The sequence below is a fragment of the Thamnophis elegans genome, chromosome Z, assembly GCF_009769535.1.
Source record: "Thamnophis elegans isolate rThaEle1 chromosome Z, rThaEle1.pri, whole genome shotgun sequence".
NCBI classification, from domain to species: domain Eukaryota; kingdom Metazoa; phylum Chordata; class Lepidosauria; order Squamata; family Colubridae; genus Thamnophis; species Thamnophis elegans.
This window is the reverse complement of record NC_045558.1, coordinates 122,911,249-122,932,625: the sequence shown is the minus strand read 5'-3', so window position 1 is coordinate 122,932,625 and position 21,377 is coordinate 122,911,249. Positions and strand designations below refer to the sequence as shown.

Below are 21,377 nucleotides of genomic sequence, written 5' to 3'. Positions count from 1 at the left end.
TAAGAGCTTTGGAACTTTGAGGATTTGGAATGCTTTTATACTGACCCCTTTAGAAGTTACAACGGCACTGAAAAAAGTGACTTGTGTTTTTCACACATGATCATTGCAGCTTCCCCATGGCCGTGTCATCAAAATTTAGATGTTTGAGAACCGCTTCACACGGTTCTTACTGGTTCAAATGAAAGGAGGAGGAATCGGCATTTAATTTTTTTTTAAAATAAGAGCTTTTGGAACGTTGGGGATTTGGAATCTTTTTATATTGACCCTTTTGGAAGTAGAAGCAGCAAATCACTTCAGTGTTTGAGAACATGAAAAACTATTTCTACCAGAGCACATTTGAAGCCCGTCTGCAGCCGTCTCAACCTGACATCCATTTGTGATTTTGTTTATATTTTGTTTTCCCTGCCTTTCTCTGGTTCTCTCATAAATAGCTTTTAAAACATCTGCCAAATATCCACAGGGCCTTTTTCTCACTGCAGAAAAAGGGATGCAGGTGAGTACAGGTAGTACTCAATTTATGGCCAGCCATTTAATAACCATTCAAAGTTGCAAAGGGGAGGTTGCAAAGTTGCAACCTTCCCAGAGCTACTTATGACCCAATTTCCAAGTTGCAATGGCCATCGCCCCTCCTCCTGGGTCATGTGATTGCATTTTGGGTGCTTGGCAACCCACCTCCATTTACGACCTTCTACAGCGACTTTTGAAGTCATAGAACCGAAAATTTGTAGTCTTTACTTTTGGCTTCTGGCAAAAAAATGCCCATTGGCTAAAATGGATTCACTTAACGACTGTGCTGTAAACTTAACCATCATGGTGTTTGAGGTTAACGATCATGATTAACAATTGCCATAATCACCACCATCACCACCACCACCATAAAATTGGATGCGGTTGTGTGGTGACCCGCTTAATAACCAGCATGGCATACAGCTGTAATTCTGGGCTCAGTTATGGTTGTAAGCGAAGAACTTTAAGTTCTCGGGAACTTTAAGACTTGTGGACTTAAGCATGTCTGGCTGGGGAATTCTGGGAGTTGAAGCCCACAAGTCTTAAAGTTCCTAAGTTTGGACACCCCTGCGGTAAATTATCGAAGGTGAATGCTCCTTAGGCACAAGCAAGACAAAGAAAAGAAGCAGATACTATTTTGGGAGTGTATTTTCAGCTTCAGTGCAAGGCAACCCGCAGGTAGAAACGGGAGGAAATGAAAGCCAGGCAAACAACAGGAGATGTGGAGGGCTTGATGTAGATGCAAAATGGGCTTCCTGTTTCACCACCACAGGAAGTGGCGGGCAGAGGCACGAAGGTACGCACACAAGCAGACATTTCTGCCGTGTCTCACCACTTCAGCAGGCGATCCATTATGGTAAGAGAACCCAGAAAATATCCCCCGCAAAAAAAACGTTGTCGTCTTTCCTCAGAGCAGGAAGGCTTGAGATGACCTTTCTTTATCTGGCCTCCAGGATAAAGACTACGTTGGCTTTGCTACGTTGCCCACTCAGGTCCACAGAAAGACCGTGAAGAAGGGGTTCGACTTCACGCTGATGGTAGCAGGTAAGTCGTTGCAGCACTGGCTTTCTCCATTGGAGGAAATGCCAAAGTCCCTGCTCACCATCTTAATCCACCAAGCCCATCTGCTCTCTCCCCAGGAGGGAGTCCTTGCCTCTTGTATCTGTTTTCTTTCCCTGAATTGATTTAGGCACGCTACGTTCTGCGGTGGTGCAGCATTCAAAGATGAGACTCAGAAGAAGCACTTGGCAGCCAGTGGGAGCACAGCTTTCCTCTGCTATTCATTTGAAGCAAGCTAATGGGACTTTTTTTCTCTCTCCTTCTCTTCCTCCTCCTCCCTCCAGAATTGCTCATTGTGCTGTAATTTAAGATGGTGGAAATGGGCGGTGCCTTATTTTGTTTCCCTCTTCTTTGGTTAAGGACAGACAGTTTTTACTTTTGAAACCAGCGCATATGACAGAATACAGTTAACATCTAGTACTCATCATTCTTAAATAGGACTGATCCCCAAGAGCAATTAGTACTAGTTTATGGAGCTAAGTTTGAGAACAATCATATATATATTTGCGTATATATACAGGTAGTTTTCGATCTACAACAATGGGGCCCCAAATTTCTGTTGCTAGGTGAAATATTTGCTAAATGAGTTTTGCCCCATTTTACAAACTCTTTTGCCACAATTATTAAGTGAATCACCGTGGTTGTTAAGTTAGTAACAGGCTTGTTAAGTGAATCGGGCTTCCCCCTTGACTTCGCTTGTCAAAAGGTTGCAAAAGGTGATCACATGACCCCCCTGGGACACCGTCATAAATGCATGCCCGTTGCCAAGTCTCTGAATTTTAAACATGTGACCATGGGGGATGCAGCAATAGTCACAAGTGTGAAAAACGGTCATGTCCCTTTTTTCAGTGCCGTTGTAACTTTGAACGGTCACTAAGTGAATGATTGTAAGTCAAGGACTACCTGCATTGCTTCCTCCACTGACCCAATCGAAGTCTGAACATCATGGCCTGGATAAGGTAAAATTGAGGCTTTCTCTTATTGCATTTGGGTCATTGATTCATTTCTAGCATAAATTATACCCTGGACCTTGATTCAGCCTTGAATGATACCCACATGTGTAGTATGTTAGATGTTTAGATGACTGAGTTCACACGTTACACACTATGTTGACTATTTGCTTGGCTTGGCTTAGCATGTCAGAGACCCCAGCCAATGGCAACTCACCCGATACATCATCATGAAGAAGTGACTTTGTATACTCCTAACTTGTACTTACACTGAACCTTCTACATAGGCAGTCCTCAACTTACACACCATTCATTTAGTGACTGTTCCAAGTTACAATGACATTGACAAAAAGTGACTTATGACAGTTTTTCACACTTATGACTATTGCAGCATTCCCATGGTCACGTTATTAAAATTCAGATGTTTGGCAACTGGCATGCATTATGACATGACCTGGGGTCATGTGATCACCTTTTGTAAACAGTTCCTGCATTCTTGCAGTCGGGTGATTGAAATTTGGGCAATTGGCAACAAAGCATTTACAATGGTTGAAGGATCCCGGGATCATTTGCAACCTTCCCCAAGCGGCTTCTGACAAGCAAAGTCAACAGAAGAAGCTGGGTTTGTTTGACATGTGATTCACTTAACACCTAAACTAATTCACTAGTGTGGCAGAAAAGGACATAGAATTGAGCAACTGTTTTGCCAAGTAATGTAAATTCTGATCTCAACAGTGGTCATAAGTCAAGGATTACCTGTAGCCGGGTGTGGAACAGGAGCTGACGTTGCAACGACACGACATGTGATCTTGGAGCTCCGAGATCGCAATCAATATTTTTGCCGCTGGACGGTCCTTTTGGAACTAAACTGTCCCGAAGAGATGATGATAGGGAAGAGTATGTCTTGCTGATCTCAGGGACATTGCAAAGTCCCTGATTGATCCAAGAGAATCTCTTCTTGCTGGTGACAGAAGTGCAGCCAAAAGCTGCTGAAGGACAGCTCTGAAACGGGAGGAAAGCGGAAAGAAAAAGTATGTCCATCTAGTGAGGAAATCTTATTGTTATAAAAGAGACTGCCCCCCCCCCCAAATTAAAGCTAAATTAAATTTGGAAACAGAAGAAAATAAGCGGCAAAATTAAGCTACACTGGACAGTGTGTTATCCTTTTGTAATTTTCTTTTATGGATGGAATTTTTGTAAATATTTCCTATTTTTTTTAAAGTGAACGGATTAGTTTTGCTTCTTCTACTTGATTTTTTTAACCTATGGATTAAAATCTTCTTCTTTATTTTTATAATACTGATTTGGATGGTGTTTTTTTTTCCTATTTTGCTTCACTTAACAATTTTGTTTCTTTTAAGCCTGGAATATAAAGAAGATACAAAAGGAATACAAAGAGGGTTGTAATATCAGAGGGGAAGGAAGTAACACTGCCACTTGGAAGCTGGAGGCTTGATTCCTGGAAACGTTGCACTTTTTTCTCTCGCTTTGATCATTTTGACTTTGCACTTCAAGGTTCTTCAGCTTGTTTATAGAGAGTGATAAGTAGAAAAACAGAGGTTGTTTATACAGGTGCATTTTGGGAGCTTCATTGGCAGCTGGAGAGAAGTGAAAACAAAGCCTTGTTTTGCAAGATTATAAATAAACTTGCGTCAAATCTAATAAAAAGTTTTTGAATGTTAGAGTGGCAGTGTTTGGGATTGGAAAACATAGATTGTAAAACACTAAAATTTGATGAAAAAATTGAAAATGTTCATCAAATGGAAAAAGTGGAGGCTAGACTCCTAAAACTGAAGGGAAAAATGAACAAAAAGACAAGATAATTGTTGATACCAACAGTGAACTGAACGTGATTGGAAATGGAAAGAGTGGAATATGGAAAGGGGAGATAGATAGACAGGAGCTCCACCCCAGATTTCAAGGCATAGAAGAAAAAAGAGAAGAATTGATGGATCTAAGGAGATAAATTTTGTCAGGAGCACTATTGATAATCAAAGATGAGCTGATTAAAGAAGCAAATGGAGGGTTTCGAGATTATATAAGATATGCAACAAGCAACAAGTTGCAAAGAGAAGTCCATACAAATCTTATCAAGGAAACATCCAGAAGACTATTCCCACAAATGGCAAAAGACATAAGACTGCACTGTTACTAGAAAGACACAGGTTGATATATGAAAGCTTATAATAAAAAATTAGTCAAATTTAGTTAAATTTAGAGCATTATGTAAAAAATGAAGTGATAATGGATATAGTTAGATAAATAATTGATAGTGATAACAATGTATACATATGTATTGGTTTGATAAGAGAAAATTTGATATAAATTGCAAATGGTGACTACTAAAGGAAGTTTAGAAATTCTGTTATGTATGAAAGTTTATAATAAAAAAGTCAAATTTAGTTAAAAATAATGTGTATATATGTACTGGTTTGATAAAAGGAAATTGGATATAAATTGTAAACAGTGATTAGGAAAGGAGGTCTAGAAACTTTGTTATTAAATATAATCAATTTTTTATTTAGAATATGTCATAAAGATGTAATGTTGCTGGATGATATTGAAAATAGATAACGGAATGCCATCATGTGGTTTTTCTTTAAATTTTGGAATACTTTATATAAAAGGACGTTAAAACAATTATAGTCAAATGAAGGTTGCGGTATGATGATAGCAATATATATAAATATATTTGATTTAAAATATACAACTTGATATAAACTATAGGTGATGATTGTGGAAGGGATGCACGAAAGTTTTTTGTAACCAATTGACACACTTTCTACAATTTGTAATGGAAGATGGTTTTGTGGTGGTTTTTTTGTGTTTTGCTTGTCTGTGTTTATTAAAAATAAAAAATTCTTATATATATAAAAAAGGATTACCTGTAGCCAAACTTTCTGCATTCATTCTGTAGGAGAATCTGGCCTGGGAAAATCCACTCTCATCAACAGTCTTTTCTTGACTGATCTCTATAAGGACCGAGTGCTTCCAGATGCGCAAGGTGAGAGAAAAGCTGATGATTTTGGGAAGATGGGCCTGAAGGAGTCACCTGATTAGGAGACCTCAGTGTTGGTCCTGCTTTCCTGTTTTCTGCTTCACAGCCAGGATCCCCCAGACTTTGGAAATTGTCAAACATGCAGTAGATATTGAGGAACAAGGAGTGAAAGTCAAGCTGACAGTGATTGATACTCCAGGACTTGGGGATGCAATAGACAATACGGAGTGGTAAGAGGCACCTAGAGAATAACAGAGCTGGAAAGGATCTTGGAAGTCTTATTAAGTATATTAATTATTATTTGCATCTCAATCAATCAATCAGAACAGAGCTGGAAGGGACCTTGGATGTCTTCTAGTCCAACCCCCGGCTCAAGCAGGAGAACCTATATCATTTCAGGCAAATAGCTGTCCAGTCTCTTCTTAAAAGGCTCCAGTGACTTCTGAAGGCAATCTATTCCACTGGTTAATTGTTCTCATTGTTAGGAAATTTCTTCTTAGTTCTAGGCTGCTTCTCTCCTTGATTAGTTTCCATCCATTGTTCTTGTCTTGCCTTCTGGTGCAAAAAAACAGATATGCCCCCATGTTCTTTGTGACAGCCCCTTAAATATTGGAAAACTGCTATCATGCCTCCCCTAGTCCTTCTTTCATCTAGACTAGCCATATCCAATTCCTGCAACAGTTCTTGATATGTTTTAGTCTTTAGGCCCCTAATTGTTTTTGTTGCTTTTCTCTGCACTCTTTCCAAAGTTTCAACTCCTTTTTTTTTAAATAATGTGATGATCAAAACTTGATGCAGTATTTCTGATGTAGTCTTACTAATGTTTTATAAGGCAGTATAAATCTCTGGGTTTGCCTATGTTTTAATTCTGTAACTGAAAACTGAACCAGATAATGCTTATTCACAAAAAAAATGTATACAGAATCCTGATTGGAAAGAAGCTTTGGCATAAGTTTATAGTAAACAGATTTAGAAATGACTTTGGAAGAGGTATGGGGAAAAAAACATTAAGGAGAGAATAGGAAACAAGATTATAAGTAGTCCTCAACTTACAACCACTAGAATTGCCAGAATTTTCATTGCTAAGGAAGGATCTTTAAGCAAACCAAGTTTAATTTTATAATTTTTTTGCCACGGTTGTTAAGTAAAATGCCGTAGTTGTTAAGAGAATCATGCGGTCATTAAGTGAATTTGGCTTCCTTCATTAACTGCTTTTTGGAAGTCAGATGGGAAGGTTGCAAATGGCAATCATGTGACCCTGGGATGCTGCAATAGTCATAAATACATGCTGGATGCCAAGGGCCCAAATTTTGATCATTTGACGATGGGGACGGCGTAATAGCCATAAATGTGGGGACAGGTTGCAAGTGACTTTTTTTCAGTGTTGTTGTAGCTTTGGAGAATCACTACATCGATCATTGTGAGTCAATGGGTACCTGTACCCAGTTCAGAGACTGAAGCGAGCAGGAGAAAGAAAGAAAATTAAAGTTAACTCCAATTTGATTTTGTTTTGTGGAAAATGTGAGGAAAAATTTGGATAGAAACTTTTCAGATTCTCTTATTTTATCATCTCCAATGATAAAGTCACATTCTAGAAATACTATTTTTTTTTAAAAAAACTTTGACTTATCTCAAATTTATTTATTTATTTGTATCCTGCCTTTTTTATTTTTAAAAATAACTAATGTGGCTAACCTTCCTCCTCCTATTTTCCCTATAACAACAATCCTGTGGGAGAGGGGTGGGGTGGGCTGAGTAACAGGGACAGGCCCAAAGTCACCTAGCTGGCTTCCACGGTAAGGCAGGACTAGAACTCACAGTCTCCTGCTCTCTATCCTGGTGCCTTAAGCTTTAGAACAAACTGGCTCTCTTTCTTTCCCTTTTATTCTACAGCTGGAAGCCAATTGCCGATTACATTGATGGCCAGTTTGAACAGTATTTCCGGGATGAGAGTGGCCTTGACCGCAAGAATATTCAGGATGGCCGTGTTCATTGCTGCCTCTATGTCCTCTCGCCTTTTGGGCACGGGTATGATGTACACAAGTTTAGGAGTAAAGCAGAGTGAAAAGTGGATAAGAGCCTCACCCCTGGTCTCCTGGGAGGACCAGGTATCCCCAAAGGAAGGCCAAGTGTTAGCTTAGTTCAACACAGCCAGGGCAAGCCACTGTATATAAACAGGAAGCAAACTCCACACTCACTATCAGTGATGATGTTATCCAGTAGGGTAATTAAATGTTTGAAAGCAAACAACCAAGCTCAGAGAACACCAAGAACTCCACAGCAGATAGAACCTAACCCAGCATTTGTACCCACCATCCAGTACAATCTTTGGTAGATGAATTTATTATTTTATTTGAAATAAATAATCAGTTAAGAAGAGGAGGAATCTAGTTGTTTGGCTATAAATTTAGGACAGAGGTATCAAACTGGTGGCTTGTGGGTCAGAGGTGTCATGTGCCACCCCGGTTCCACAAAGGCAAAAATGTGGCAATACATCACGTGATGTTATTGCGTTTGATACCCGTGATCTAGGATGTTTTCCAAGGGCATTCAAACCTGTGGCTCCTCCTCTTTTGCTACAGGCTCCACCCCCTGGATATAGAATTCCTCCGAGCCATTCATGACAAAGTCAACATTCTGCCTGTGATTGGAAAAGCAGATTGCTTGACACCGAAAGAAGTGCAGCAAAAGAAAGAAAAGGTACCTGGCAAGAAAAATAAATAAATCTTGTAGATTATGAGGAAATGCAGACCCCTCTCTGTTGCTAAGCCAAGTGGTTGATAAGAGAGTTGGGCCCTATTTTATGACCTTTTCTGTCATGGATGTTAAGCAAATTACTGCAGTTTGTTAAGTGAATCATGCAATCAAAAATTCCCTATTAAGATTTCCTTGTGGTCTCCCATCCAGCTCCTAGTCATGCCTGATTCTACCTGAAAAAAAACACCAGCATTAAATTCCCACCATCCTTTCCGTAGCTACATTTCAAGGCTGTTTTAAAATTACAGATTCGGCAGGAGTTAGAAGCCAACAGCATCTGCACTTATGAGTTTCCTGAGTGTGACTCCGATGAAGACGAAGCGTTCAAAACTCAGGATGCTGAGATGAAGGTGAGAGCCTTGTTCGCTGGCTGGGGAATTCTGGGAGTTGTAGTCCACACCTCTTCAAGTGGCCAAAAGTCTAACAGTTAAAGCAGCCAAGGATCCTAAATAGCCCTTCTCCCTGCAGAGGAGCATGCCTTTTGCTGTCGTTGGATCTAGCCACGTGGTCGGAGAGTTAAAGGGCAAAGGATTTCGGGGAAGAGAGTATGCGTGGGGAATAGTGGAAGGTAAATCTTTTTTTAAAAATTCTTAAAATCTTTTTAAGAGTGATGTGGGCAGTAGAGGGAGCTGTGCCGTGGGAAGTCAGAGGCGGTACTGGTTTCCTTTTCTCTTCCCCTAGTGGAGAACGCTGCTCACTGCGACTTCCTTAAACTTCGGAACATGTTGATTCAAACTCATATGCAGGATCTGAAGGATGTGACCCACGAGGTTCATTACGAAAATTACCGCGCACAGTACATTCAGAGTCTCACCAGACCCGGGGCTCGGGATCGCAGTAGCCGCGCGTAAGTCCGCTTTGGGACTTTTGGGAAAAATGGGAATTTAGCTAAGAGAACTCAGATGAGGAGGAATGAATCAAGGGACTGGCTGGGTTTGTAATTGTACAGCATAGGGCAGAAGAGGGGAACCAAAACCCCTGGCTGGATAATTCTAGGAGCCCATGCATCTTAAATGTTGCCAAATCTGAAAAGCACCAATTTAAATAGTTTAGTTTAGTTTTTTTTAGTTTAAAGTTTATTTATAGGCCGCCCTTTTCCCTGAGGGGACTCAGGGCGGCTTACAACTTATAGGGAAGGGGGTACAAACAGTAACACATAAGAACAAAACATAATTAAAATAGAGCACAACATTCATACCATTCGGGTGGGGGTGAGTTACAACTTTAGCCCCAGGCCTGACGGGATAGCCAGGTTTTAAGGGCTGTGCGGAAGGTCTGGAGGGTGGTGAGGGTACGAATCTCCACGGGGAGATCGTTCCAAAGGGTCGGAGCTACTACCGAGAAGGCTCTCCTCCGCGTAGTTGCCAGTCTACACTGACTGGCAGATGGAACTCGGAGGAGGCCTAATCTATGTGATCTAATTGGTCACGAGGAGGTAATTGGCAGGAGGCGGTCTCTCAATACAGGTAATCCTCAATTTACAACCACAATTGAGTCCAAAATTTATGTTGTTCAGTGAGAATTTGTTAAGTTTTGTCCCCTTTTATGACATTTCTTGCCACAGTTGTTAAATGAATCACTGCAGTTGATAGTAACCTGGTTGTTAAGTGACTCTGGTTCCCCCATTGACTTTGCTTGTCAGGAGGATGCAAAAAGGGGACCACGTGATACCCCCCCCCCCGGAACACTGCAGTGGTTATAAATATAAATATGAGTCAGTTGCCAAGCATCTGAATTTTGATCACATGATCATGGGGATGCTGCAAAGGTTGTTAACGGTGAAAAACAGCCATATGTCTTTTTTTTTTTTTCAAATCATACATACATAGTAAGAATGTGACACAGTGAAATTTTAAACTCCTGTATCGCTAGGAAACTGTCACGCCAGAGTGCCACTGACCTGCCTGTCCTGCCTATGTCCGACACGGAGAAATTAATTCGCGAGAAGGATGAGGAGGTAAGTCACAAAGAGAAACAGGACCGTTGTGCGAATTTTTGCAGTTCCCTGAGGGACCGAATTTTCCAACTACGCAAGCGATAGGGTTGATGGCAAAGGAGAATTGATGGACATCTGCAACATTCCATCTCATTTTTTCCTTCTTGATTTCCCTCTAAGTTGCAGGGGAACCCCTTGACAACCTGTCAGTCTTGCGAGGTAGTCCAGACAAGAAACACACCCACACACTCTACTTTATTCTAAGATTACATTGGCAGAATCTTGCAAACCTGAAATAACATCTCTACCCCCTCACCTTTGCAGCCTAAGAAACTAGGGAGGTTCCCTCTTGACATGTTTCCCATGTCTTAATTCAGACTACAGCTTTTCCCCAGGCCCCAAGGCTCTGATGGCGAACCTATCGCACGCTTGCCACAGGTGGCACATGGAGCCCTCTTTGTGGCACGCAAGCCATCACCCAGGTCATCTCCACTGTGCATGTGTGTGTTCCTCTCACTGGCCAGCTGATTTTTGGATCTCTGCTGTGCATGCGGGAGACGCACGCGCATGTGCAGTGAGGTGCATGGTACCCTCCCCCCCGTGCCCCGTTTTTGGTTTCAGGAGGCTATAGTCCCAAAATGGGGAGCGGGGGTCGCACACATGCATAGGGGGTCATGCACATGTGGGGTGGGTGGGTGGGGAGGTTGTGCGCACATGCACAGAGTGCATTGCATTGTGGATATGGACACACACACGTGCTGTCATGCACATGATTTCGGTACACGGGGAAAAAAAGGTTAGCCATCACTGTCCCGAGGTCATTCCAACACACCATTACACAATCAGATGCACAAAAAAAACCCAGATCTCCCAGAGAAAAGACAAAACACTTTCTCCCATTTCCCTTATACAAAACAAATATACCAATAAAGAATATTTGTATCAGGTTTGAACTGTGGAATCCTTGGCACTCCCCAAGCTTGGTTGTTTCCTTGCAGATGTTTCATTACCCAAACTACGTAACATCATCAGTGCTGGTCAGTGTAGCTTGCTTCCTGCTTATATTTATTTTTATATACTTCATGTTTGTAAACCACCCATCTCCTTCAAAGAGGGATTCACTCGCTTACATACACACTAGCACTGATAGTCCCAAAGGTGGTTTTTCAAGAGGCAACTAGACTTCGTTTTTCCTTGAAGGCGTTTTGCTACTTCACTTTTGACTAAATGGTGGAGAATGAAAAGATTTATATACTTTGCAGTCATCTGGTTGTTAGCACTCTTTCTAGGAGTCCTTGAAGACTACTTAGAGGTTTATCTGTGTCCTCAGGGACCCCTGAATAGTGCAAATGGGTGTGGGACCTTCTTTCAACTGCTGAAAGGACTGTGTTACACCTTTGGGATAAGCATGGTGTGAATGTCTAAACCAGAGACATTTAAGCGCTGATGATGTTACCTAGCTGGGTAACGAAACATCTGCAAGGAAACAACCAAGCTTAAGACAGCAGCAAGGACCTCACAAAAGACAAATGTATTTCACAATTGCCAGCCAGAGAGAGGGAAATGCAGGTTTCCTGCCCTTTAGTAAGGCTAGGCACAGGTTGGATGATTGTCTTTGCCCAGGGCAATCCATCAACTTCCCCACCCAAATCTCAGCTGCTCTTGCTTAATAGACTAAGGCTGCATTGAGAGCGCAAATTTTCATTTCTCCATTGCTTTTCCCAGCTCCGTCGGATGCAGGAAATGTTACGGAAAATGCAGGAGCAGATGCTACAGAACAAGGGAGAACAATGCGACAGCTTGTGAAACAGCCACTTTCCCCAAGAATCAGAGGAATCCACGAAAAGAGAAACCCCCTGGCTGATCTTTGGGTCAAGAGAAGCTCACCAGCTATGGGAAATGGCCACGTTAGCTCTGGCAAATGAACTGTGTACTTGGGGAAGTGGAAAAGGGAATTATTTCCTTCGTCCCTCTCTCCTCCTTACACACAGACCTCTTTTCCCATCCATTAAGACCCTGAGCATTTCTCACTTGCCAGCATAGTAGTGCTTCAATAATAATTCAAAATTCTTCAATAAAATGCAACTTTTGAATCTGTGCCAGACCTGGAATTTTTAAAGATATTCTTTTCCAATTTCTTTCTTATAAGGTATTAACTGATAACCTGGCGTTGCCCAGGTATTTATTTATAGGGAAAAATGTCTGGACCAAATAAATTTCTAATGTTGGATTTTCCCCCTTCCCAGAGGGAGCCCCCATGTGGAGCACTGTGAAGCCGTTACCATGGCAATTCCACTATGCTGCACAGTAGAAGCCATTTTAAGGCACAACAGGCTGTATCTTAACAGAACACACATCCCGAGGGGTGTTAAGGGTATCTTACCACCACAATATTTATTTCCAGAGAGTAAGTCATCTGTGTACCAAGTTTGGTTGAAATTGCTTGAGGCGTTCCAGAGTTATGCTGGAACATACACACATACAAACGCCCATTTATATATCTATATCTATAAAGTATGATCCATTCATGATTTGGGATTGAGCCTTGTCCAAATCAAATAAGATAATCCTTGACTTATAACCATAATTGACCCGAAGGTATCTCTTGCTAAGACATTTGTTAAATGAAATTTGCCCCAATTTACAACCTTTCTTGCCATAGTTGTTAAGTGAGTAACACGGATGTTAAGTGAATCTGGCCTTTCCATTAATTTTGCTTGTCAGAAGAACGCAAAAGGTGATCACAAGACCCTGGGACTTTAATCATCATAAACATGAGTCAATTGCCAAGTGTCCGAATTTTGATCATGTGACTATGCAATGGTCATAAATGTGAAAAATGGTCATAAATCACTCTTTAGTGCCACTGTAACTTTGAAGGGCCACTAAATGAATGGTTGTAAGCTAAGGACTATCTGTAGCTGCTTTTCAATACTACCCAATCATTAATCCAAATCTGATTTATTCAGGATCATTTTATCGGGACACCTTGGCTGAATTGACACAACTCACTCAACTATTTTGTTCCTTTTGTCACGGAGGAGTGTTTTTTGGGATGACAGGCAAACCCATCATGATTAAACCATGCCTTAGTTTAACATGAGAATCAAATATTTTCAATGATATCTACAGATTTTCTGCAAGAATGCTGATATCAGAGTTCAAGAATTGGTAAGAAGCCACTAAAAGAGGGCACTAGGAAAATTAACTCTTCAATTCTCGACTTATTATTATACAGGTAGTCCTCAAGATACAACCTTCATTCAGCAACTGAAGTTACAATGGCAGTGAAAAAAGCGACTTATGAACAGTTCTTGAACTTAGGATCGTTGCAACTCCACAGCAATGTGATCAAAATTTGGATGCTTGTCAAATATTTATGGTTGCAACATCTTGAGGTCAAACTTAACTCACTTAACAACTGCAGTGATTTGCTTAACATTCATGGCAACAAAGATCATGAAACCGGACACACTTCGCTTATTCTGCTTAGCAACATAAATTCTGGTTCCTATTGCGGTCGTAACTTGAGGACTACTAGTAATAGGCAGAATCAGCAGGGCAGTTTATTGTGCGATTAAGAATAGCAATATGATGGAGGGGATACTAAAGTGCTAAAGAAGAAAATAGGTATCCATTTCTATCCAAAATATATCCCACTTCATGGCATTTGTGCTACAACCTCATAAACGTACTCCAGTTTCTGCGCCTATGTTGCAATATCATACACGCATGTGCTGCCTATGCATTGTACTGTTATGTGCATGTAAGGGGATGACACATGTGCACCATGACATCCCCCTTCCTTTTTGCCCACTTTGTAGCAGCAAATGACTCCACACAGAGAAGGTGTATTTGGCAAACCCTTGAAATTTTATTATTTTACAACAGTAGCCTTGTAATGTAGCCACTTCATTCTTCAGCCTCTCGCCATTTTCCCCCTCAAAAATGCCCCCTGTTTTTAAGACTCAAAGGGAATACCAAATGAGGCGTAATCTACACCTTGAGGAGGGTAATCCTATTGGAAAGAATGTGCAGACAGGAAGAAATCGTCAATTACTCAGGTCAAAATGGTGGCCACCTATTTTTCTTTAAAAACTAAACTAAACCACAGCCATGAGTTGGAGAGAAGAATCTGGCCTCACTAAGAAAGCAGAGTTTATGAAAAGCTCCTTGCACTTTTATGATGGATACACCTCCACAAGGAAGGGGACATGTTTCTCTGTAAATGACCGATGTGAGAGTTTCCTCTGCACAACTGTGCATCCATCTGCAACTCTTGAAGTTTGGGATGGAGAACCTGCAGCCTTTCAACTGTGGCTGGACATCAACTCCAATGACCCTTAGCCAACATGGTCTCAGGGTGATGGAATTGAAGCCTAACATTTCCTGGGTGGCCCAATCTCCTTTGCGAAAGAAAAGAAACGATAAATGAACAAAAAAAGCAGAGATTGCCACAACAGGTCTGTTTGCCTATCAGAGCTTGCTGGATCCACCCCACAAAGTCAAGAGTCAATCAGGGGTCATTTTGAACTGTTCATCCCAAAGAAGTCCTAAATCTTGAAAAGAGCATCTTCTAGAAGCCAGGGAGTGATTTTTCTTCTCATCCATCCAGGAAGAGATAAGTTCCATACTTATTCCTGATACTCTGTGTATTTCTTTGAGGAACCATAGACACGTTTGGCTGGGTATTTAAGGCGGTTCTTCTCTATTTTACGGAGAGCAGCCGTAGGGAGGTCTACGTGGCACTTGTTTGCCAACGCAACCAGATAAATGAGGACATCACTGAGCTCATCGCTGAGGGCCTCACGCTCCGATGTTTCCCACCCTGGTAGGCCTTCGGGAGCTTCATCCCGCCACTGGCTAAAAAAGAGCACAGACAAAAGCATTGAGTGCAAAAAACAACTTAAATGGAGCCTGATTGAAGAGGGGGAAGAAAACCTGAGGCAGGTTCTCTTCTCTTGAGGTGCTAAACCAAAATGTTTCAACCTTGACAAGCCAATATTCATGGAAAATGGACTCCTGAACCACAGCTGTGGTCATTACCTTTAAAGCCCTACATGGCCTAGGACCCGGATATCTGCGAGACCGTCTTCTGCCACATACTTCCCAATGACCGATAAGATCGCACAGGGTGGGCCTTCTCCGGGTGCCGTCAGCCAGACAATGTCGGCTGGCAACCACCCGGGGGAGGGCCTTCTCTGTAGCCGCTCCAACCCTCTGGAATAAACTGCCCCCAGAGATCCGGACCCTACCCACTCTCATGGCCTTCCGAAAGGCTATTAAGACCTGGCTATTCCGACAGGCCCTGGGCTGTTGAACTCATGTTTTGAGTTCCAGCCCTGATTAGATTGGGTGTATGTTGCGGTCTTTTTAATCTATGTTTTTGTGTTTTTAACTTTTCTATTTTTTAAATGCATTGTTGTAAGCTGCCCAGAGTCCTTCGGGATTGGGTGGCCTATAAATTTATTAAACATCAACATCAAACATCAATCCTTTCTTTTCTTGGTAAGTAGAATAGGGCTAGGAAGCAACTGTCCATACTTGAGCTTTCTCTAGCCATAGATTTTGATATTTATTTATTTAGCCCAGAAAGTATTATTCTAGCCTTTATTTTAAATGTAATTTTTTAAAAAATAAAATAAAACTGATACAGGTAGTTCTCAGGTTATGGCCATTATTCAGTCCAAAATTTATTCTGCTAAGTGAAACATTAAGTGAATTTTTCCTCTCTTAAAAGACTTTTCTCGCCACAGTTGATAAGCGAATCATTGCATTTAAGTTAGTCACATGGTTGTTAAGTGAATCTGGATTCCTCATTGACTTTCTTGTCAGAAGGCAGCGGAAGACGGTCACATGACCCCAGGATACTGCAACAGTCGTAAGTATGAACCAGTTGCCAAGCATCTGAATTTTGATCGTGCGGACATGAGAATGCGACAACAGTTGTAAGCGCAAAAAACGGCCACAAGTCACTTTTTTCCATTCCGTTGTAATTTTGAATGGTCGTTAAATGAACTGTTGTAAGTCGAAATGTATCTGTACAGGCTAAGGTAATTTATTTTTAAATAAATAAATAACACCATTTATGCAGGATCCTATCTGGGTCGGTCACCAGGATCAGAGGTACTTTCTTCTGAGCTTTCAGATTCCTGCTGGAGTCCATCCTGAGGTAACTCTTTAGGCTAGAGAAGTTCTCTCTGGATGGGCTCCAGCATGAGTCCAAAAGCTCAGAATACAAAACTTCTGGTCCAGTGACTGACCCAAATTGCAACATTATCCTGGGACATGCATACTCACTTTCATTTGTAAAAATAACCTATGGAAAGTGCCAAATTGATAAAACCATGAAAAGAGCATCATGGCTTAAATTAAAACATTCTTCATATGTTTTAGTCTCCAGGCCTTTGATCATCTTTGTTGCTCTTCAGGGTTGGTATTTACTTACCTTCCCTACCAGTTCCCAAATGTGAGTGTGCCTTCCGCGCATGCGCTTTGCCTAAAAAAAGGGCCTAACTGGGATGCCACAGAGACAGGGCGGGTGGGTGGGACCACCCGCAATTTCCGCTACCGGTTCAGAACCGGAAGAATACCATCTCTCTTGCTCTTCTTCGTATTTTTTTCCTAGTGAAAAAGTAGAAAGTAGTTTTTCTTTTTTTTTTAAAAAAAAAAGTACTTTGGACTTTTTCCTAGTGGGTGGGCAAATACAGCAGATGTAAAGAAAGACACTTATGGTCCCCATGAAAGCATTTTTTGGATCTACTACCCCGTCTCTCCCCCACCACATTCCACAGATTGTTATACTCACAAGAGCTCTGCCAGCTCCCCAACCTCTCCAACCAGAGCAAGAAGCAGATTCCGAGGTTGGTGGTACCTTCCCCAGCCCCGCTCAGCTGCGAAGGCTGACTGGAGGCTCCGACTGCAGGAGACAAAACGGAAGAGAAGATGAGAATGCCCCAGAGACTATCCATATGTGTTCTGACCAAGGCTTCCCAGGAGCATGAAGCAAACTCCTTGACCCGACAAAAACCTCTTTTATTCATTTACTGTGTGAATTCTGCTCATTCACATACAGCAAAGTCTTTCAAGGGAGGATTTACAGACACAGACCTTATCTGGCTTGAAGAGCTGACAGGACGATATCTGCAAAACTTGGCAAGAGAGAGTCACAAACCAATTAAACGAACTGTCTCCTGCAAACTCCACTCCCCTTTCGCTCCTTTTTATTTTCTCTGGGAGGGCCTTACTCCGAAGTCGATCCCTGTTATTTAGCTGTTCCCTTCATCTGGCAACTCTGCACATATGCACACTGGGAATAGGCTCCAGCTATTTGTCTGCCTCACTGATGTCTGGCTCTGAAAGCATCTGATAGCTGGCATATGGCTCTGGCTCCCTCTCTTCCTCTAACACAGAGCTCTCATCAGAGACTTCCCCAGACTCCAGGACTGGCCCATGTTCCTCCCCAACCTCCTCACTGTCTGAATCTTCTGCCAGCTCCACTGGCAGATCACAACAATATGCTCCTCTTCCAAAAAGGGGAGGCAGCATGAATGAAGGGTAAGAGGGATGAGATAAGGGGGTGTCTCACATGTCTTCCAAAGTGGGGTTGGTACTAAACCGAAATGGTGCTGGAGATGTGCTGGGCCCATTAGTCACTACTGCCTCATCTACTTCTTCCTCCTTCTTTGTTGAACAGGCATGCAAGGAGGCCTGGAGAGAGAAATCAGAATAAATTGAAAATTTACTTATTGGGAATAAGAAAAGGGTCCCACCACTTTCCAATGGCCTATTTACAACTGGGCTATAAAAAGTTAGATGTATGCTTGAAGGGGAGGGCAGAGAAAAGCTTAAAATGGATCTTTCTGTGGTAGCATAGATTCTTTCCATGTCTGAGCTTTAAATAAGAACAAAAAAAAATCCAATCTTGGGTCATAGCTTGTTATAATCACTAGGATTTGCTACTTAATTTTTTTAGGGCAATTTGCAGTTAAGAAAAGGTTTATAATTTTCTTGGATATTTGTCAGGTTTTTAAATAAAATATTTATTTATTTATAAAATGTATTTATTATAAAATGTATTGGCCACTCATCTTACGAGGTAACTGGGTAGCTTACAGTCATAAAAAATAAAAATTGTATAAACTAAAAACATACTTTAATACACAAATACGTACTATGGCCCAATTAAAGATGGGGAAGGTGGGAACAGGATTAGGAGAGAGGTGGGATCAGTTATTTAATCAATCAATCACCTCCACTGTGATGCTTTCTCATTGGAGCCCCAAGCTAATAGGCAATATCGAAGAAACAAGTTGACAGAGATTAGATTTGTCTATAGAGTAAGCCACCATAGCAAAATAACACAATAACAGAGTTGGAAGGGACCTAGGAGGTCTTCTAGTCCAACCCTCTACTCAGGTAGGAAACCCATTTCAGATAAATAGTTGTCGAAATGTACAATCTCGTCTTAAAATCTTCCAGTGTTGGAGCATTCACAGCTTCTGGAGGCAAGTTGTCCCACTTATACCGTATTTATCGGCGTATAACACGCAGTTTTAAAACTAAAATTGCAAGCTTAAACCCTGCCTGCGTGTTATACGCCGATACTGCGTGTTATACGCCGGGTCCACTGTTCCCTCTAAGGTGCGCGGCCGCGCACATGGCAAGAAACCCCCGCGCAGAGGTTTCTTTCAAAGCAAACGTGGGGAAGTCCTTTGCAGGCAGCTAGAACTGGCTGCCTGCAAAGGACCTCCCCAAACTTGTTTCAGCGGCAGCTCTCAGCCTGGCGGCAGCGTCACACAGACTGTGGAAGGAGGGGGAGGAGGAGGGAACCAAAGAGAGGCTTTTACCGAGTCTGCGCCCCACAGCCAGGACCGTCCTGGCGCCTCCAGCCGCGTTTCTTCCTGCAAAGCCCTTCGGGCAACCCGAGAGTTCCGCTTGACGCCAGAAGGGCTTTGCAGGAAGAAACGCGGCGTTTCTTCCTGCAAAGCCCTTCTGGCGCCAAAAGGAACTCTCGGGTTGCCCGAAGGGCTTTGCGGGGAAGAAACGCGGCTTGAGGCGCAAGGACGGTCCTGGCTGTGGGGCGCAGACTCGGTAAAAGCCTCTCTTTGGTTCCCTCCTCCTCCCCCTCCTCCTCCTTCTTTCTGGAGCCCCTTCCTCAAAGATTTGGTACCAAAGCAATGGCGGTGAGGAAGTTGTGTCTTTTGGATTTTGCACTGTTGTCTTTTCAATGGTTCTCAGACTGGTTGAACCTTTAGCAGCTGGGGTGATATTCTTTACTGTTAAGGTTACAATTGGATGTGTTGGACAAATCTTAAAAGATGAAACTTTTATTAAAACGTTTGACTTAACTAAAAACGTCTTCCTTTTTCTTCTTCTTCTTAAATATGATTTATTTATTTATTTTTACTTCAGAAGTTTGATGACCGTTGTACAAACTAATCCAACCTAAATGTAGAGGAGGAGAAGAAGGGGGGGGATTTAAAAAGAGCAGAGGAAAAAGAAAAGAAAGCATGAAGAAAACATAAAGAAAGGGATGGGAGGGAGGGAAGGAAGGAAGGCACTTTATGTTGAGGAGTTAATGTTATAATTCATGTTCTAATGTTATAAATTTTAATCCAACATTAAGTTCCGAGCTTCCAAGTCATTTATTTTTAATGAAAAAAATTTTTACTCAAATTTTTGTGTTAAAATGGGGGATGCGTGTTATACGCCGGTGCGTGTTATACGCCGATAAATACGGTATATTGTTCTAGCCGTATAGTTGGCGTGGCCTAAGCACAGTGTTTTTGCAAACAGCCAGACAATCATAAATACTCCAGAAACTGTGGCTAGACAGCTTAGCACCACATGTGTCATTCACTTTCTTCAAAACTATGGCTTTAAATAATTCTTATCCCCCCCACAAGAAATTCTTAGGATCAAAATAGTCTCAGAAACTTATTGAAGATGAGACAAATGACGAATGAGATGCATAAATAAAATAGATACACAAAATAAAACATCAATGCAATAGATGCGGAAATGCAGAAAATGGTTATGGGTGAGCAAACATAGCAGAAGCTCTGTTACCTCTGTCTTCTTGAATATGGTGTTTGCAAGACCACAATCCTCTGAAATTCTATGTTCTTCACCCGTCTGGAACCCAGAAGACTCTATGGTGCTCTCAGGGGCATTGCTGGCCATGTGCTGCTGAGGGTCAGATGGACGCATTTCATGTTTGCAGGTTTGGCAGGTTCTCCTCCCTTCCTCACCTATAGTGGCCTGAAACTGGGCATTTGAGTCTGTTTTCTTCTCTTTGTCCCGCTCTGTTGATGCCATGATCAGTTACACCTGAAAGAAATAAAGGAAAGAAGGAAGGAAGGGGACAGATGAAAGGGAGGAAGGAAGGGAGGGAGGGGGAAAGTGGACAGATAAAAGGAAGGGAGGGAATGAGAGAAGGAAGGAAGGAAAGGGAGGGAGGGAGAGAAGAGGGAGAGAGGGGATAGATGAAAGGGGGGGAGGGAAGGAGAGAAAGGAGGATAGGAATGAAGGAAGTGGACAGATGAAAGGGAGAGGAGAGGAGGAAGGGTTTAATAAAGTGGTTTGCCAAAAACAAGAGATACTGTTTCAGACATTCTCCTGTAACTCATTTCCTATATTAAACAAAAACTTATGCAGCTGGTCCTCGACTTAGAACTACAACTAAGCCCAAAATTCCTGTTGCTAAGCCAGACACTTGTTAAGTGAATTTTGCCAGAGTTGTTGAGAGAATCACTGCAGCTGTTAAACATGCAGGACCTTCTTCCCGCTCTCTAGAATTTGCAGGGAGTTTTGCAAACCAGATTCGGTAGCCATACATTCCATGAAATTCAATCAAGCACTAGACGAAGTCTCGTTTTCTGTGCGATTATTATTGAAGAGTTAAACCCACCCCCAGTATGTCTCATGCTAGCTAAATGAATTTTTTAAAAAAGCATTCAAATTCACCTGAATTTCTTCCGAGCCACTCGAAGGCTCCCCCAAAAAAGAAAGCACGCGAGACACACGCCAGGAGCAGTAGGTCGCGGGTAGTTTTTTTTCCCCGGGTTCACTCTCTCTCTCCGCCAATCAACAAGAGCCAGTCCAATGGGCCCTCATTGGGTAGCAGGAGCATGACGTCAGCAGTCGCGATCGCTCGAAGGAAGCCATC

The 21,377-nt window shown here is 42.0% G+C and overlaps 2 protein-coding genes across 2 annotated transcripts; one reads left to right on the top strand and one right to left on the bottom strand.

The window, feature by feature from the left end:
- The first annotated feature begins 1,302 nt into the window (after window positions 1–1,302).
- On the top strand, window positions 1,303–12,304 carry SEPTIN1 (septin 1). The gene is made up of 11 exons (XM_032238199.1): window positions 1,303–1,363; window positions 1,461–1,551; window positions 5,434–5,520; window positions 5,621–5,744; window positions 7,408–7,542; window positions 8,097–8,214; window positions 8,520–8,621; window positions 8,740–8,839; window positions 8,953–9,118; window positions 10,144–10,228; window positions 11,933–12,304. The coding sequence occupies exons 1-11, from the start codon at window positions 1,361–1,363 to the stop codon at window positions 12,011–12,013; spliced, it is 1,092 nt and encodes a 363-aa protein (XP_032094090.1). The 5' UTR covers window positions 1,303–1,360; the 3' UTR covers window positions 12,014–12,304.
- A 1,755-nt stretch (window positions 12,305–14,059) lies between these two features.
- DCTPP1 (dCTP pyrophosphatase 1) lies at window positions 14,060–21,366 on the bottom strand. The gene is made up of 5 exons (XM_032237588.1): window positions 21,176–21,366; window positions 20,279–20,539; window positions 17,796–17,917; window positions 17,016–17,126; window positions 14,060–15,070 (listed from the first exon to the last, which is right to left on the bottom strand). Exons 2-5 carry the CDS (start codon window positions 20,525–20,527, stop codon window positions 14,842–14,844), a joined length of 711 nt encoding a protein of 236 aa, XP_032093479.1. The 5' UTR covers window positions 20,528–20,539; window positions 21,176–21,366; the 3' UTR covers window positions 14,060–14,841.
- Window positions 21,367–21,377: the final 11 nt, after the last annotated feature.

Excerpts from the sequence above, each read along its gene's own strand:
- SEPTIN1 (XM_032238199.1), top strand. Across the intron at positions 8,622-8,739 it reads CTCAGGATGCTGAGATGAAG|AGGAGCATGCCTTTTGCTGT; the intron begins GTGAGAGCCTTG and ends TTCTCCCTGCAG. Across the intron at positions 10,229-11,932 it reads TTCGCGAGAAGGATGAGGAG|CTCCGTCGGATGCAGGAAAT; the intron begins GTAAGTCACAAA and ends TGCTTTTCCCAG.
- DCTPP1 (XM_032237588.1), bottom strand. The coding sequence starts at position 20,527 with ATGGCATCAACAGAGCGGGACAAAGAGAAGAAAACAGACTCAAATGCC. Across the intron at positions 17,918-20,278 it reads CCATATTCAAGAAGACAGAG|GCCTCCTTGCATGCCTGTTC; the intron begins GTAACAGAGCTT and ends TTCTCTCTCCAG. Across the intron at positions 17,127-17,795 it reads AACCCCACTTTGGAAGACAT|TCGGAGCCTCCAGTCAGCCT; the intron begins GTGAGACACCCC and ends TGTCTCCTGCAG.